This window comes from Coturnix japonica, chromosome 3, assembly GCF_001577835.2.
Source record: "Coturnix japonica isolate 7356 chromosome 3, Coturnix japonica 2.1, whole genome shotgun sequence".
Lineage (NCBI taxonomy): Eukaryota > Metazoa > Chordata > Aves > Galliformes > Phasianidae > Coturnix > Coturnix japonica.
In genome coordinates this window covers 27,225,838-27,242,200 of record NC_029518.1, presented here as the reverse complement: position 1 = coordinate 27,242,200, position 16,363 = coordinate 27,225,838, and the positions used below count along the sequence as shown (strand labels likewise).

At 63.6% G+C, this 16,363-nt stretch overlaps 1 protein-coding gene across 1 annotated transcript; it reads left to right on the top strand.

The window, feature by feature from the left end:
- The first annotated feature begins 1,844 nt into the window (after window positions 1–1,844).
- LOC107311341 lies at window positions 1,845–15,415 on the top strand. The gene is made up of 31 exons (XM_015857809.2): window positions 1,845–2,376; window positions 3,068–3,175; window positions 4,339–4,491; window positions 4,895–5,026; window positions 5,105–5,296; window positions 5,374–5,457; window positions 5,581–5,699; window positions 5,807–5,921; window positions 6,160–6,246; window positions 6,438–6,553; window positions 6,635–6,785; window positions 6,997–7,088; window positions 7,297–7,375; window positions 7,484–7,606; window positions 7,714–7,970; window positions 8,092–8,215; window positions 8,349–8,531; window positions 8,738–8,893; window positions 9,465–9,685; window positions 9,983–10,160; window positions 10,292–10,438; window positions 10,605–10,955; window positions 11,499–12,872; window positions 12,949–13,029; window positions 13,122–13,208; window positions 13,308–13,399; window positions 13,469–13,554; window positions 13,695–13,761; window positions 13,981–14,141; window positions 14,581–14,730; window positions 14,989–15,415. Exons 1-31 carry the CDS (start codon window positions 1,963–1,965, stop codon window positions 15,213–15,215), a joined length of 5,907 nt encoding a protein of 1,968 aa, XP_015713295.1. The 5' UTR covers window positions 1,845–1,962; the 3' UTR covers window positions 15,216–15,415.
- The last annotated feature ends 948 nt before the right edge of the window (window positions 15,416–16,363 follow it).

Below are 16,363 nucleotides of genomic sequence, written 5' to 3'. Positions count from 1 at the left end.
CCTGAGGCCCAACAGAGTGCCCCCAGGCAGGCACTGCATCACCTCTGTGCTTGGCCGGTGCCTTCCTTTCTCCTGGGGCAATAGGTAAAGCTCCGTGGGGAATAAGATCTCCATTCTCATTCATCACAATTGGTGCCTACAGGGGAAATCGAGGCACAGAGAGAGGAAATGACTCACCCAGGGTTAGAGCAGCAAAGCCCAGAGCCTCATTCCAGTCTGTGTACTGCCTCCCCAATAAAAGGGGACACATTCACTGCTAAGGAGGCACAAAGCCTCTCCTTTACCACAAGGTTGGAGGCAGCACAGAATGAGAACCCCCAGCCCAAGCAGAAGCAAAGGCTGTGGGAGGCTGGTCCTACGGCTGATATGAGGCTGGTCTCGAGGCTGACATCATCAATGTCCCTCAGCTCCCAGAGCCATTTCTGACCAAGGCACGTGGCAGCTCCGCACTGAGGCATGGCTGGCCCTTTCCCTCATCCATCCCCAGCTCCCCAGGAGGGATCTGCGGGCTGGGAAAGGTCACCTCGGCTGGGCCACCCGAACGGGCTCTCAGGATGAAGGGCAGCTTGCGCAAGTGAGCCAAGATGGGGAAAGTGAGTGGGGGCTTTCAGTCCTTTGTTTATGTTCCAAAGTTCTGCTCAAGCAGGAGCCAAGAGCAAGCTCCTGGCAGGGCTTTGGAGGGGAACAAGGGGAGGAAACGTGGTCAGACAGCCACCGGGAGCACAACAAAGGTTGGATGCAGGAGGAAGCGGAGGGGCACCGACATGTACGACAGGCCTTCCTGCCCACACTCCCCCAGCCTGCGGGCCCGTTGTGCAGCTGAACCCAATAGAAACCCCTAGCTGAACCCCTTCCCCACCGGCATCCCCATCACTCGGTGTTTCCCTGCCCCATGTGTGTACACTCCCGTCCCTTGCGTGGCACTCGGCAGCACAGAGTGACACAGAGGAGTATTTTATGCCCTCAGGAGCCTCAGTGCAGAGCCAGCGCCATCCCGCAGCACGCACCGCGCCTAGGGCAGGTGTCGGTCCACCCTCGCCCCCTCCTTCCCCGCACCGCCACCAACAGATGTGTCGGGGCCGTATCGCTTACAGAAGGCGTGTAGGAGGAGGGGGCATTTAAACGGGCAGCTGCTTTTCGGTATTATTGGCGTTCGTCGCCGCCCGGACGCCCGTACCATTCGGGGGGCACTGCCATTCGGGGCGGCCGCGGCGCACGTAGGGCTGAACGGGACGGGCTCCTCCAAAGGAGGGACCCTCAGGGCGCCGAGAGCGGCCGAGAGGGGGCGGCCCCAGCGCTGCGTCCCAGCTCCCACCCGCTCCCGTCCCGGCGCCGCTGTGCCCGGGTCCGCCGCCTCCGGAGCTCGGCGGTGTCCGCGATGCCCGCCGTGCCGCTGGCCGCCCCGCTGCTGCTCTCGCTGCTCTCCCGCCTGCTGCAGCTGGCCCGCAAGCGCCTCCTGCCGCCGCTCCGCCGTCTGGGGCGCCGGCTGCGCTCCCGGGAGAGCCGCCAGGCGCTGCTCACCTGCCTGCTCTGCATCCTCAACCTGCACAAGAAGGCGGACGCCTGAGGCCGCCCTTCCCGAGGGCTCCCCGACCGCCTCGCCTCGCCTCGCCCTGCCCCGCACGCCGCGGGAGGAGGGCCCGGCCCGGAGGAGGGGACGCGCCCCGGCGGGGGCGGAGGGGCCGGCGGAGCGGCCGGAGGCAGAGCCCGTCCCGGCCATGGCCGCCGCGCCACCGCCCCCCGCGCCGCCGCCCCCCGCCGCGGGGCCGCCCCGCTGACAGCCCCCGCGGGAAGGGGCGGCCCCGTCGCCGCGCCGCCCGCCCCGGCACCGCCGCGCCCGCGCCGGGGAAGGAGCCGGCCGGGAACGGAGAGAGGGGGAGCCGCGCCGCCGCCGCGGGACCGGGCTCCTCCCCGGCCGCCCGCCCGTCCCGGAGCCTCTCTCCGGCGGCGGGCGGCGGGACGATGTCGGGCAGCACGGCCAGGAAGGTGCAGCCCTTCACCATCAGCACCAAGCTCTCCGTGCCCAAGTGCGCCGCCGAGTTCTCCGCCGACCCCTGCCCCGGCATCGCCCTCGCCTCCGCGCTGGACGGCCGCCGCGGGCTCCGTGCCGGCCTGGAGCAGCGCATCTCCCTGTACCTGGCCCAGGCGCGGGCCGGACCCCGCGAGCAGCCCCGCGGCACCGGCACCGGCACCGGCCCGGGAGGGGGCGGCGAGGAGGACAGGGTGAGCCGCGGCGCCCTGGCGCGCTCCATCAAGAGGATCACGCTGTCCAACTGGCACGGGGGGGACGCGGGGGCACCGCGGGACCGCGCCCGGGCCGGCGGCGAGAGGAACCACAACAACAACAACAGCGGAGCGGGGACGGCACACGTCAAGGTAAAGCGTGCCCCGAGTCCAGCCCCGCGGGCGCGGCGCCGGGTCCCGGAGCTGCGGCTTGTCCCGGGGCTGCCGTGCCGGCTGCCGGGCCCTGCCGCGGTTCTTAGGGCTCGGGGACGCGGGGCGGCTGGGCTCGGGGCTGTCGCCGGGGCTGCGGAAGGAGCGGGGCTCGGCCCTCGGGATGCGGCCGCGTGCGGGGAGCCGGGAACTCGCCCCCCCCCGCTTTGACCAGAGGGGAAACCGAGGCCGGGAGAAGGGAAGTGACTCACGGAGGCCGGGACGAGGCCGCTGCCCCCGCCGGGAGCGGGACGGAGCCTGTCGGCCGCCCTCCGCGCCCCGGCCCGGCGGCGCCGTGACCCCCGCGTGCGGGAACGGGGATCCCGCTGCGGTGCGACCGCGGCCGGACAGCGCCGGAGGAGCCGCGCAGCGCCCTGCCAGCCGCGCTCTGCATTGCCAATAAAGGCCAGGCGGAGCCGCGCCGCTCCCTCCGGCACGCGTACAGCTCCGGGCAGCGGCCGAGGTTCTCCCCGCGCTCATATAAGGCAGCGCCGTGTGCTCGGCTCGGTGTGCGGCTGAGAGCGGGGGTCGGCCCCGCGGGGATGCGGGGGGCACCTGCCTGGGCAAGGAGCGGCTGGAACCAGGTGCCGTGACCGCTGGGATGCTGATGGGAACCTGCCTGACCTTCCTCTAGGTCTTTCTCAGGAAGGATGTGGATGCTGAGGATGAGAAGCATGAGGCTGGCAGCCCCCGCTCCGCTGGTTTCTGCTCACCCATGGACAGAGGTTCCCCTTTTGGTATGGTACGTATCCGGAGCGTCGAGTGCATGGTTTGGGGCTGACAGGCAGAGCTGTGGGTTTGCTGCCGAGGAGTCTGCTCAGAAATGAGGCAGAGGGAACCTCGGGGACGTGCATGGGGCCAGTGGGCACAGTGGGGCTGGCTCTGGGTTTGTGGCCCCTAGAGGCAGTGGGTTATGGGTTGCTGCTGTGTCCAGAGGCTGAAGATATCAGAGCTGCAGGAGGGCCTGAGAATCTGTGCTGCTATTGAAAACAAAACACAAAAGAGAGAGGGAGAGAGAAAAAGAAAGTACTTCTGTAGTACTTGTGGTTAGGCAGAAAGGCTTTGAAATGCAGCTCCCATGTCATCAGCAGGGCAGCACATGCCACAGTGCTTAGGGAGCCTGCAGCCACTGCCCTGCCTTGAACCTCACTCCCATGAGGTGCCAGCGGGCAGGCGTGCTGTCACTGGATCCTTGGAGGGGACCGCTGCCCTGTGCTACCTGAGCAGCCAGCTGTGGGGCGGAGGGCCTCGCATCTCCTCCATGCATGGGGTGAGCTGGAGGCTGGAGTGGCCAGACCTGGCATGAAGTGAAATCAGCTCCAGCTTGGGGTGGCCTGGTGCTTCCCGTGGTGCTCAGCTGTGACAGGGCTGGGGGTAGCACCTTCCCTGGGAGCGGTGTGGCCCAGCCGCCATGCTGGGAATGAGCTCCGGGTGGCTGTGCTCCCCCCAGCTCCGTGCAGCTGGGCCCAGGGCCGTGCTTGGAGTGGGGCCAGCCCCTCGTGCTGGCTGACCTTCGCCATGGCCCCCGGCGGAGCTGGAGCCTTGACAGAGTGTTTCGTCAGCGCCGGGCCCCAGGGAGAGGCCGCGCTTCTCCCTTCTCCTGGAGCAGGGGTCTCCTTGGGTCGCTTTGTGCCCTTCCATCCTCCATGGGGTGACTCAGGAGCACCCCTGGGGTGCCACCATGCTGTGGGCACGTGCACTGTGTGTGCTGGAGGAGCAGTGAGTGTGGTGCCTGGGACCCAGGCCTGGGAATGGGCCGACAGGACTTCAAACATGTTGTTGAGGCGGTGAACAGAGGGCTGAGGCAGGCCCACGGAGCTGAGCCAGGCTTCCAAACCACGTGCATGTCCTGGAGGCGGTGTGCGGGGCCATGGGGCAGCACTCTGACCCCCCTTTGCTTTCCAGCTGGCGGGAGCCCCCCCAGCAGCACCCCACAGGGAGAGCCCCAGGAGCAAGGAGCTGGTGGCAGCAAGAAGCAGTGGGCAGATTGCTGTGGGACCCCCATTCGTGCCCGAGCCGAGCCCCCCACTGGCCCAATTCAACCGGGAGGTGCTGCAGGTGAGCCTGGCAGGGTGTGGGTTGGGGCCGGCTGCCCTCCATGCGGGCGGTGGGGAGGGAAGAGCTGCGCAGCAGCCTCGAGCGGAGCCATTGTTGCGGCGTGAGATCATGCTTGGCCGCCTCCGCCTGGCTGTCAGCCCCGGGAGAGGGGGTCAGCCCGCAGCGGGCCCTGCTTCCTCCCCACGTGTGCGGGCGCCTTCCCGCCTTCCTCCTCATCTGTTCCCTCCCCAGCAGCATGGGAATGGGCAGCAGGGAGGAAGTGGGGGCGAGGAGCTGCTCCCGTTGGGACGGAGCAGGCAGGGAAGGCGGCTCCTTGCCATCCTGCCCCGTTGTGCCAGGGTGGGTTGAGTCCATGTGCTCTGTTAGAGGCATCCACACACACACGGCTCTTCCTGTGCTGCAGGCAGAAGGCTGGGTGCGAGGCAAACTGCGGGACCTGAAGGATGGCTGTGACCTCCAGGACTGGGTACAGGCAGCTCAGACCCTGCAGAGAGAGATGAAGGACTTTGAGAACACGTTGATAAAGCTCAACCAGGTGAGCTCCCCACCAACCCCAAGCTCTCACAGTGGGGCACAGCACCGGCGGCCCCTGGTGCTGACTGTGGCCCTGCAGATGGGTGAGCAGCTGATGTGTGGGCCGAGTCCCGGCACTGATGCAGTACGGAGGCAGCTGCTGGCCCTGCAGGAACAGTGGCAGCTCCTGAAACAGACAGCTGCCAACCAGAGCCGGGCCCTGGGCGGGCTGCGCAGCCTGCAGGACTTCGGCAGAAAGGCAGAGCGGCTGGAGGCCTGGATACGGAGCAAGGTGCGGGCTGTGGGCAGCATGCCCTGGGGTGGGACACTGGCTGTGTCCCCACCTGCTCACAGCCTCCCCTGTCCCAGGAGGAGAAGCCCTCCCTGGCAGCCCTCCTGCAGGAGAGCCCGGACAAGATTCAGCTCACCCGCCGCATCCTCGACTTGAAGCAGGTGGGAGACTGATGGGGGTTGATTTTGGGAGAGCTCAGCCTCTCAACCCACTCCATCTCCCCCTTCCAGCCTGCAAATGAAGCCTCACACCTCTGTCTCTTCTTTCTGTCTCTACGTGTGCAGGAGGAGCAGCAGTTCCAGAGCCTGCATGAGGAGCTTAATAGCCTAGCCCAGAAGCTAGAGAAACAAGGCAAAAGTGAGAGCAGGAGCATCTCTACCCGGCGCAAGCACCTCAATAAGATGTGAGCAGAGACAGCATGGGCTGTGCAGGGCACAGTTGGAATTCCTGCTGGTGCAGCCAGCTCCGTGGTACAGGTCACCCTTCACCTCTGCCTTCCCATCTGTGCAGGTGGCTGCGGCTGCAGGGGACCTTGAAGGAGCACCACGAGGCTCTGCAGATGGCCCTGGATGTTGCTGCCTTCCTGCAGCAAGCGGATGCCCTGCTGGATGCAATCCATGCCAAGGTACTGGCACTCGAACCCCAGGACCACACAGCCCCGTGCAGAATGAAGTTGGGTGGGGTGCACCCCGTTCTCATGCCCTGTGTGAAGGCTGCCGTGCTGAGTTCAGGGATCTGGGGAACAGAGCTCAGTGTGGGATGAGAGTCCAGCACAGCAAGCACAGCTTTACTGGTCAACATATGTTTGACATGTCAGCAGGTCCTGTCCCTCTCTCACCACTGACTGTAGCTTCTTCTTGCAGTGGAGGAGTGTCTGCAGTGTGGGGAAGCAAGGGGAAGCTGAGATAGGCCGGGATCAGGATGTCAGGGACATAGCCAGCCAAGTGATGGTAAGTGCAGCATTCATCCTCCAAGCCTGGGTAGCATCCTGGCAGATGGGTTCACGTGTCTTTCCAGGTCAGCTCTGGCACCCATGGCATATTGCATGGGGAAGATGCCCTGGGGGACAGCGGGGAGACAAACAGCCACCACATCCCTCAGCAGTCCTGCCACTGCTCCCTGCCTGCTCCTTGTCCTCCAGATGCTGGATGTGACTGTGTCCCAGTTGCTCAGCCTGCAGCCCAGCCTGGCAGCTCGTGTCACTGCCAAGCACCGAGATGTGAAAGAGAACTGGGCCCAGCTCCAGCGGGCACTGAGGTAGCGCAGCTCCCACCTTGCTCTCTGAGCTTCAGTCCATCTTGTGCCCTCAATACTACGCTGCACTCTGCTCCTTTCCAGGAATGAGAAGGCTCTGGCACTGGCTCCAGCAAGTAGTTTCCCAGGGAGTGAAGCTGTGGCTGTGATCACTGAGCCTTGTGGACGTGTTAGTGTCCAGGAGTCAGAGGGGAAAAACACAGGAGACAGACAGAAGAGAGGTCCTGGTGTCACGGTGAGCATGGCAATTGAGCCCCGCTGCCCCAGCATCTCCAGGGCTCTGCAGCAGGGAGACAAACAAGCCTGTGGGAATTTGGTTGTTGGCCAAACCCTGTCACTCAGCCAGGGTTGGGATACAGAGAGCCATAGCAATGAGCCCCTCAATCATACAAAGCTAAGCACACTTTGGGCTGGGCAAAGGAGGTATGGGTCCTTTTGTGCCGTAGGTGCAGAAGGACATGGCGAGGAAGATGGTGGAGCACGTGCAAGGCGAAAGGAGCAGCCCCAGACCTGCAGCAGCAGGAGGGGACAGCAAGAGGTATGGGCTTGGGAGGTACCTGTCGACAGTGGAATGGGAACAGAGGGGCACCTCCTAGGACCCAGCTTGTCGCTTGCATCTAAAGTTCCTCCATAGGGGGCACAAATGTGCTTGGGTTGCGGGGGACCCCGTGGCAGTCCCAAACCCTTCATTCCCAGTGAAGCCTGAAGGAGGGGGTTTCCCATGCTTGACTGCCCTTTCCCTGCAGGAAGAAGAGAATCCCTGCAGAGGCAGAAGCAGAGCAGGGCACACGGCCAATGGCAGCCCAGGTGCAGGATGCCTGCCAGGTAGGGCAATGCTGGATCACAGCTCCAGCACTGGGGCTGAGCCCCATCTGGCACGGGGCAGCAGGGGGTCACTGGACAGGGCTGTCCTGACCGCTGTTTCCCCTCCAGGAGGGGCAGGAGGCAGTGGGCAGCCCGCAGGTAGAGGCCATGCTGCGGGAGCTGGGTGAGCTGTGGGAGGACCTGCAGAAGAAGCACCAGGAGAATGGTGCAGTGCTGCAGGAAATCGATAAGGTGAGCAGCATCGCCTGTATGTTGGGACCCATGGCAGGGCTCTCTGTACCCCTGGGTGTCTCAAAGCCAGTGGTGGGGCTGTTCCTACCTCCCTGCTGTCCCCACAGGCACTGAGGCTGGTGGGGGAGCTGGACCGTGCTGAACGATGGCTGCAAGCTGTGGCCGGGTCGCTCTCAGAGCCAGCCCCTATGCGAAGTCCCACAGAGCTGCGCCGGGACCTGGAGGGGACAGACCGGCTGGAGAGGCAGCTCATGCTGTGCAGCCTCAAGCTCCAGGCACTGCGAGAGGAGGCAGCGAGCGAGACATCTGTGGAACACGAGGGAGCAAGGAAGATGCAGAGGAAGGTGGAGATGGTGGAGGAGAAGTGAGTAGCAAGGGTGGGCTGTGTCCTCCCTGGTCTCAGGGTGGGTAAGGAGGCAGATGGAAGCTCTACCTGAGGAGCTGCAGAGGGTCCTGTCCCCCATGTCAGACACGTGTCCCTATAGGCTGGCACGAGTACAGTCAGCACTGCGGCGCCGAGCTGCTGACCTGCGAGACTCCTTGGTGCTGTCTGAGTTCCTGCAGAACCTGCAAGAGGAGGAGTCACGGAACCGGCAGGGACCTGCGGCGGTGAGCAGTGAGGATGGACCAGCCCAAGGGTTGGTCTGTGACAGGCAGGGAGACCCTAGGGGGCCCCTCTCCAGCCTGGCTGCTTAGAGGGTAACTCCCCACTTCACTCACACCCAGTGTCTCTTGGCTTCAGCCAGGGAGCAGGCATCATGGCTTGCAGAGGGCTTTTCCCCTGCTCTCGGCCCAGGCTGAAGACAGCGAGGTGAGCAGTCCTTTGGGAGAGCTGCAGGAGGCTGTGGAGATGCTGAACAGTGCGGTGAAGGAGCGTGAGCGGGTTGTGGAGGTGGCAGCGGAGACGGAAAGCCTGGAGCGCCTGGTAGGAGACGGGACGCGAGGGCTGAGGGGTGCCACCCACATTGTCCACCCACAGCTGGATGTACCACCTAGTTGGGATGGGGAGTGCACCTTGACTCGTTCCTGTGGGGCACAGATGGGATCAGTGTTGTAACAGGAGGGTATTCCCATCCCTCCTGTGCTGCTACAGCTGCACTGGGGCTCATCTCCCTCCTCCTGCCCACCCAGGTGGCAGAGGTGTCCCCACGCCTGGAGGCCCTTTGTTGCGAAGCCAAGGCCCTGGCTCATGACACTGCCCAAGCAGAGAAGAGTTTCACTACAGTGAAAAGTGAGAAGGACCTCCCGGGTCTGCAGGGCCTGCAGAGCCGGCAGCAGGACATGGAGGTGAGCCTGAGAGCACCGTGGCCAACTGAGTGCCTGGTGGAGAGGTGTCGGGGCTGGATGAGGCCATCCTGGGGAGGTGCTGGCCTCTGGGGGCCCAGGTGTCGTCAACCTTGGCACACTGCAGTGTCCAGGCTGGAATTTTCCAGCAGAGCCCAGCTCGGGCCAGGGAAGGGAGAGCACTTACGTCAGCTCCCATGTGCCAGCACCCGGCTGCCAGTGCCTCGCTCATCTTTCTGTCAGTGGGGAGGTGACTCAGGCAGGCATGCAGGGTAGCCGCAGCCCTTTGCTTTGCTCATCCTCTCGATGCAGCATCGCTCTCTCCATGCCCTAAGAGAGCCCCCACATCCCTGCTGATGTGCTCCTCTCCATCCCTGCATCACAAGGTGCAGGAGAGCCCATCCTGGCTGCAGAGAGTAGCACTGCCCCAGCCTTTTTGTGCAGTGGGAAATGGGATGGGTTGGGTGCATTCTAACCAGCACGTAAAGTGGATCTCGTGCTGAGGCTACGAGTTGGGAGTTCATTACTATGTCACGCTAAACATCCTAAATCACTTTTTCTCTCTGGTCTCCAGCGTGAGGTGTCAGAGGGCCTGCAGGGGAAGCTGGAGGAGCTGGAGAAGAAAGCTTCCCGCTTGCAAGAGCTCTGCCCTGCACATCTGTGCCCCATTGGCCGGGAGGCGCAGCGCACGCTGCAGCTGTGGGCAGAGCTGCAGGAGCTGCTGCAGGAGACCCGTGCCCACGTGCAGCAGGCTGGTCAGCTGCGGCACTTCTTCAGGGATTACTTGGCCATGATGTAAGTGGCAGTGAGCTGCTGGGGGTTACCTTTGTGGCAGTGGTGCTGACTGTCTGATGTTGCCAGAGTTGGGGATGCTGACATGTATGTAAGCAGTACTGGAACCAGAGTCAGGGGCCAAGACATCATTTATAAGATCTCATGTCACTCAGCTCAGCTGAGGAACAGCCACCGGCAGCTTTTGGGATACTTTATATGATTAGAAACCACATCCGCTAGGAGATGAGGACAGGTCAGGAATGGCTTCCCTAGGGCTGAGCTGGTCTGTACCTTAGCCTATTCTTCCTGTGCCCTCAGCTCCTGGACAGAGGACACGCGGGCTCAGATCTTCTCAGAGAGCCCAAGCAGCCATGGTCTCCTGGAGCCCCAGTGTGAGGAGCTGGAAAGGAAAATCGAGGGGAAGCTGAAGGAGTTTGAGAAGCTGGCAGCTGCAGGGCAGCAGCTGGTGGCTGAGGAGCACAACTTGAGTGCAATGGTAAGTGGTGGGCAGCCTCTCAGCATCCTGCTGGAGCAGACCCGGAGGAGAGAGCAGGCTGTGGGCACGGAGCCTGGTGAATGGTACAGGGTCCCTGCAAGCCACCCAGAGCCTCCTTTCCATCCTCACAGATCCAAGAGCGCCTGGAGGAGCTGCAGAGCATGCTGGGCTGGGTGCTGGTGCGCTGGCGAGCGCAGAGGCATCAGCGGGACACTGGGAACAAGCAGGAGGACAGGAAGGATCCAGAGAGCCCCTTGAGAGCATCCCCTGCTGGACAGGTGAGCACCCAGCTGCACTGAGAGCTCTGGGTGGAGCCGGTGGCACAGAAATAGATGATGAATGTGTCATGGCCTGGGACACCTGGTGCTTCAGGCAGGACAAGGGGAGGATTGTCTTGAAACAGAGCAACCTTTACTCTACCGTCTCTTTCCATTTAATCCCCAGGAGCAGTGTGCCCCGTGTGCTCAGGAGAGCATCCTCAGCCAAGACAGGATCACACTCTGCTCCCTCCCCACACCTGTGCCAGGTCCAGAGCCACAGGTGCTGGTGGGAGCAGCGGGCTCCCTTCCAGCATTGCCTGTCTCAGACATGCCACTGAGAGGGGAGGAGAGCTGGGGGGAACTTAGCAACTTGGGACCCCCTGAAGAGGCTCTGGCCTGGGATTCCTCTGAGACCTCTACGCTGCTGCTGCCACCACGGGGCCCCAGTGGGCTGGGAGGAACTGTCAACTTGATCCTAAGCATCAGCAAGAAGGGTGAGAAGAAGAAGGTGCAGATTGAGGAGGCTCCAAGGACGGTACGTGGGGCTGCACCATAAGTGCAGGACCATGGGGAGCTGTGCCGGGGGCTCATAGGGTGTCTCCCATGGCAGCACCTGGTTGGGTTGTCCCCAGGCCTAAGTCTGCTGCATTCTGAGTGATTCCCAAGGGCTGAGGACGAGCTTGTGCCACCCGCTTGTCTGCACTCCCTTGGCTAAAGCTCCTCACCTCGCACTTCCCTCACCTCTCTCTATCTTTCTCCTGCTGCTCAGCTCCCTGCCACTAAATCCTCGGGCTCTAAAACCCTTTGGAAGCGTTGCCAGGGGCTTTTAGGAAACACTTGGGGTAGTTTAAAGCGAAAGAGAAAGCTGCCTCACCAGCTGCTGGAAGAGGTAACAGCCCGGGAAGGCTGCATGTGGGGCAGTGGCTGCATGGTGTGAACCCACCCGCTCTAGGTCTATGCTGCCCTGCTGTGCCACAGCTCCTCCAGGCCGAGCTGCTGCCTACAATGTGCTGTGCCCAGCGCTGTGCAAGTGTTTTGGGAGCACAGCCCTCACCCGCCTGCTCCTTTGTGTCCACAGGCACCACAGGAGGAGAGCTATGGGGAGAAAGCCAGGAAGAGTTCCAGCACACCGCAGCCAGCAAAGCGACCACCTGCCGCATCCTGCCGCCCACCAGCACCCAGCACTGGTACATCACCATCTTCACACACCCTGCCCAAAGCTGGGGCTGGGTCCCTCTTCAACAGCCTGCAGCGGAGGGAGCGGGCGAGGGCTGAGCAGGCACGGCTGCTGACACTGCAGGGCATCATGGGCTCCAGCTCCCTGCAGCCCCCACCTGAGGAGCGACGTGGCCCCACCAACACATGGCCTCTCAAGTGTGGCCGCAGGAAGGCGGCGGGGGCAGCCCCCAGCCCCCCTCTCGGGGAGCTGCTGCTCTACGTGAAGAACCCCCTGGTACGGGACATAGATGCTGAGTGCGGGGCGGCCCCCAGGCACCCCCAGCCCCGTTGCATCTCCCCAGGGTCGAAACCCACGTGTCCCCAGCTTGCTCTGGGCTCCGTGCTGAGCCTGGAGCTGCCCAAGGACCTGGGGTGCCTCCGGGACGCATCAGCACGGGAGGAGAGGCAGGGCACGGGAGTGCAGCTCTGGCAGCCCAGCTGCAAGGCCAGGCAGCAGGAGGAGGGCACGGGGGGACAGAGTCAAGATCTGGGGAAGACTCCTAAGGGCGAGCAAGGAACGTGGTTTGAAGAGGTGAGCTTCAACCCCAGCTATGGCCGTCACAAGGCCTGGAGCCTGGAGGAGCACGGCAGCCCGCGGCAACCCAGCAGTGCTGGTGAGGGAATCCTGGACTCTAGGCCAAGCCGGCCAGCCCATGTCAGCAGCCGGGAGTGGGACATGTTGGCCACCCGCTCGTACCGGGATGGCAGCCCTGGCAGCGGGACCAGGCATCGCGAAGCTGCTCGGCTGGAACCAGGGCCATCCCCCACCGGTACCGCGGGCAGGGCAGGAGCAGTCCTCAGCGCTGCCTGTACTTCCCCTGCTGCCCCCACCCAGCTCTCTGTCTTTGAGTGGGCACTGGGCCCCCCGCAGCCCCCCAGCCCGGCGCTGGGATCCAAGGTGTGTCACCCTCCCCACGGGCAGTTTGAGGAGGAGGAGGAGGAGCTGCAGGCCATCTGGGATGGGGCGGGTGAGCGGCGGGCACCCAGCCACACAGCATGCAGCCCCCCCAGCTCCGACACCTCTGGCGGGCCCCTCATCCTCTCAGCAGCCAACAACGTGCTGGTGGCCAAGTTCACCCTGCCCAGTGCCGCCCAGCTCCTGCACAGCCCGCCTGCGGAGAAGAGCCATGGGGTCACCCCATGCTTGGAAGAGCCATCGTCCACAGCCCCCTTGGACAGCCCCAGCGTGTGGGATCGACACAGGCAGCGGGAAGATGAGAGAGAGGGCAGCAAGGTCAGTGCTGGGCTGGGAATCTGCCCTGGGCTGAGCCAGCACAGCTTCACCAGGTGCTGCTCTGATCTGCTTGCAGGCTGCCCCTGGGAGAGTGGAGTTCCAGATGATGGAGGGGACGCTGGAAAGGAAGCACGTGCTGCAGGCGGGCGGCAGAAAGGTATGGCTGCTTTAGGAGTGGGGTGCTGGGGCTTGAGGCTGTGGGGTGAGCAGCCACTCCACATCACAGCCATCCCCACCCGCATCCTACAGGCGAGCTGCCGTACCTGGGGCCTCTTCCATGCCGTGCTGATGAGGCAGACGCTGTGCTTCTACCAGGACCGCAGAGACAGCATCAAGGTACAGTGCTGTGGGCTGTGGAGAGGGGGGAACCTTTCCCCACTCAGGGAACTGAATGCTGCATGTCTCACCTCTGCTGCTGCCCTCCCTGTGGTGCAGAGCTCTGTGGTGGCCCTTCCCCTGAACCTCTCCGGAGCCATCTGCACACCAGACACCGAGTATATGAAGAAGACCAACTGCTTTAGGCTGCAGTGAGTACAGAGATGGCATCCATCTGCAAGGCGTGCTGGTCTTGCTGTTGACTTATTCTCCTCTCCCAGGCTGCGGGATGGCTCCGAGTATCTCCTGAGGGCCCCCTCCCAGCCCCTCATGGATGAATGGGTCTCCAAGCTGCAGCAGAACTCAGGTGAGTGGCCCCTGGGTGGGCATGAGGAGCAGGCACCCTGCCTACAGCCCTTGGAGCTGGCAGGATGGGGACAGCCAGAGTGCATCCCTGGCTGCTGATTAGTGCCTCTGTGCCCCAACGTGCTGTTTGCTGCTCACCAGGTTTCCCTGAAGTGGATTACTTTCAGGCAGCGACACAGTGCATCGAGAGCCCCAGGGCTGCTGGGGGGTGAGTAGCCAGGGGCCAGCCAACTCCTGGGGCGGCTCTGCGCTGTGCTTGATGGTGGGTGCTGCTCTCCGCTCACTGCATCTGGCAACCCACACCATGGCAGTAGTGTGCCATTAGGCACTTTGGGTCAGTGGGTACTAGCTGCTTCTTCCCCTTGGCCCTTCCATAGAAGCTTTGAGCTCCATCAAGCCTACCTGGTACATCTCTGCTCCTTTCCAGGTTCAACAAGGTGCCCAGCCCCGGGAGCCCCCACCTGCAGGGACACCACCAGGCCATGACTGCCAAGAGCCCGGAGATCGTGGTGCTGCCCCGCTCCAACACCCGTCTGCAACAGCCGCTGGGCACCCAAGATGGCCCATCCGATGGGACAGTGGCAGCAGGTGACTTCCTTACCTTGATGGTCTCCTACATCCAGGGCCCATAGAGTCTCCCCCACTTGTTGCCCACATACAGCCCTGCACGCAGCGCCCCCTGCCTCCTCTGCGCAGCTCTGAGGGCTGTGAAGGGAACAGCCCTGGAGGAAGCTGTAGTCTGCAGATCAGGCTGGAAGGCGGTGGGGAGTGGGTGAGGAGTCCCAGGGTCTCTTGCCAAGGAATGGGGATGAGAAGGAACAGTTCCCTGCCTGGGGATACCAGTGGGTTTCTCTGTGCTCTTTGGGGGTGGTACCAGGTTGTCCTGAGGTGCCTTGGCTTGTGTCACAGTGTTGTGTCGGTGTCTTGCATTTGAGTCAAGGCAACTCGCTCTTATAGAGCATGTTTCCACTTGAGTGTGCATCTCCCAGGTGTCTTGCTCCCCCAACGTGTCTTTTTTCTGCTTCAGAGGATGTCTGTGGGGCCGCCAGCCATGCAGCTGGGTCCAGGGAACAGCAGTGGTCACCCAGGATGTCCCCTGGGCTGTGGGACAACAGCTGCCCAGACGATGACTACGGGCTGGTGGCCAACAAGCGGAGATCCTACTCCTTCACATCAGGTATGGCAGTGCACACGTGTGGGGCAGCCCTGCCCAGCAGTCCCCATCCCACCCATAGGCATTGGTTGGAGTGGCAGAGGTGGTGGGGTGGGTCACCTGTCCCACCAGGAGGCATCTTCTGCACCTTGAACCAGGCCGAAGCTCTGGGGGTAGGTGCTGGCTTGGCTGTCACTGCCAGGAGATGGCACCAGTGCCCTTGTCCTGCAGTCACCTGCCCCAGCTGGTATCCCCATCCCCGCTCACTGCTCCCTCCCACAGCCACCTACCAGAAGATCGTGCCCGTGGCCGTGCCCCAGGAGCCGCCGGAGGCTGGAAGCAGCTACTCGGTCACGCTGTACATCAGTGAGCAAGCAGCAGCCATGCCCAGGGCACGCTGCCACTCCTTCGTGGCCCGGCCGGGGAGCCCACAGGACGTGCTAGCGGAGAAGATCCCTCGCCCCAAGAACAAATCTGTCTTCAAGAAGTTCTTTGGGAAGAAGGAGTGACCTGCAGCCTGTCCGTTCTCCTCCTCTCAGGTGCCCTCCTCGCACCATGTCTGCTCTCAGCACCAGCTCACACCGCTCGCCCCCTCCCTGGGGGGAAGCTGCACTGCACCCCGGCTTCCCTTAGTGGCACAGGGTGCTCCCCACACGCAGTACAGGAATGGGTGGGAGGGTTGTTTTTATTAAAAAACCGATAGACATTTGGTCTGGGAGCTTCTTCATGCAGCCTGCAGCGGGGCTCTGGGGCCTCGCCAAGGAGGGTGGCGGTGCCTGCTGGGGAATGTTAGAGGGATGTTCTTTACTAGGAGAGTGGTTAGGCCCTGGAACAGGCTGCCCAGGGAGGCTGTGGATGCCCCGTCCTTGGAGGTGTTCAAGACCAGGTTGGACGGGGCCCTGGGCAACCTGATCTTGTAAAGGTGTATGTTTGGTGGCCCTGCCAGGCAGGGGGGTTGGAACTACATGATCCTTGAGGTCCCTTCCAACCCGGGTCATTCTGTGATTGATTCTGTGAAGCGGCTGTCAGGGCTGGGCTCGGTGCCTGGCACCCCCCGAGGAACTGGGTCCCGTGGTGTGCCCCAGCTCGGCTCATCGCACGGACACCCGGGCTGCTCCCGCAGCTGCTGGGCAGGGCAGCTGCTGCCTGGGCCGTGCTGGCTCCAGCCTTCGGTTCCTGGCTGTGAGGAAGAGGAAGAAGCGGCTCGTGCAGATACTGCTGTGCGCCAGCGCTGGCCAAAAAGGGGAAGTTGCCGGGGCCGGGAGCCCGAGCGGGATCCGCGGCTCAGGCTCTCGTCCGCAGGCGCAGGACGGGGCTTAAAATAGCCGTGCTGGCTGCCGCCCAGCTCCGCACGGCGGGGGGAGCCGCTTCCCCACCGCAGCGCCCCGCTCCGTCCCCGCGGCTGGGGCCGGGCTCGGCGAGGGGCGGCCGTGGCCCGGCGGGGGCTTCGTGGGGCTGCGAGGAGGCGGGAGGCGCCGAGGCTTTGGCCCACGCTTGGCTCCGGCTCTTGGCTCGGGCACCTGTTTTCCTCCCGGCCCGTGCGCGCTGCGCTGCCTTAATGGGAAGAGAGGAGCGGCGCGGGGCCGAGGATGAACTGGGCACGATGCAGCGCGGTGCCGCAGCGCGCAGCCCGCCAGGTGCCGGCTCGGTCCGGAGC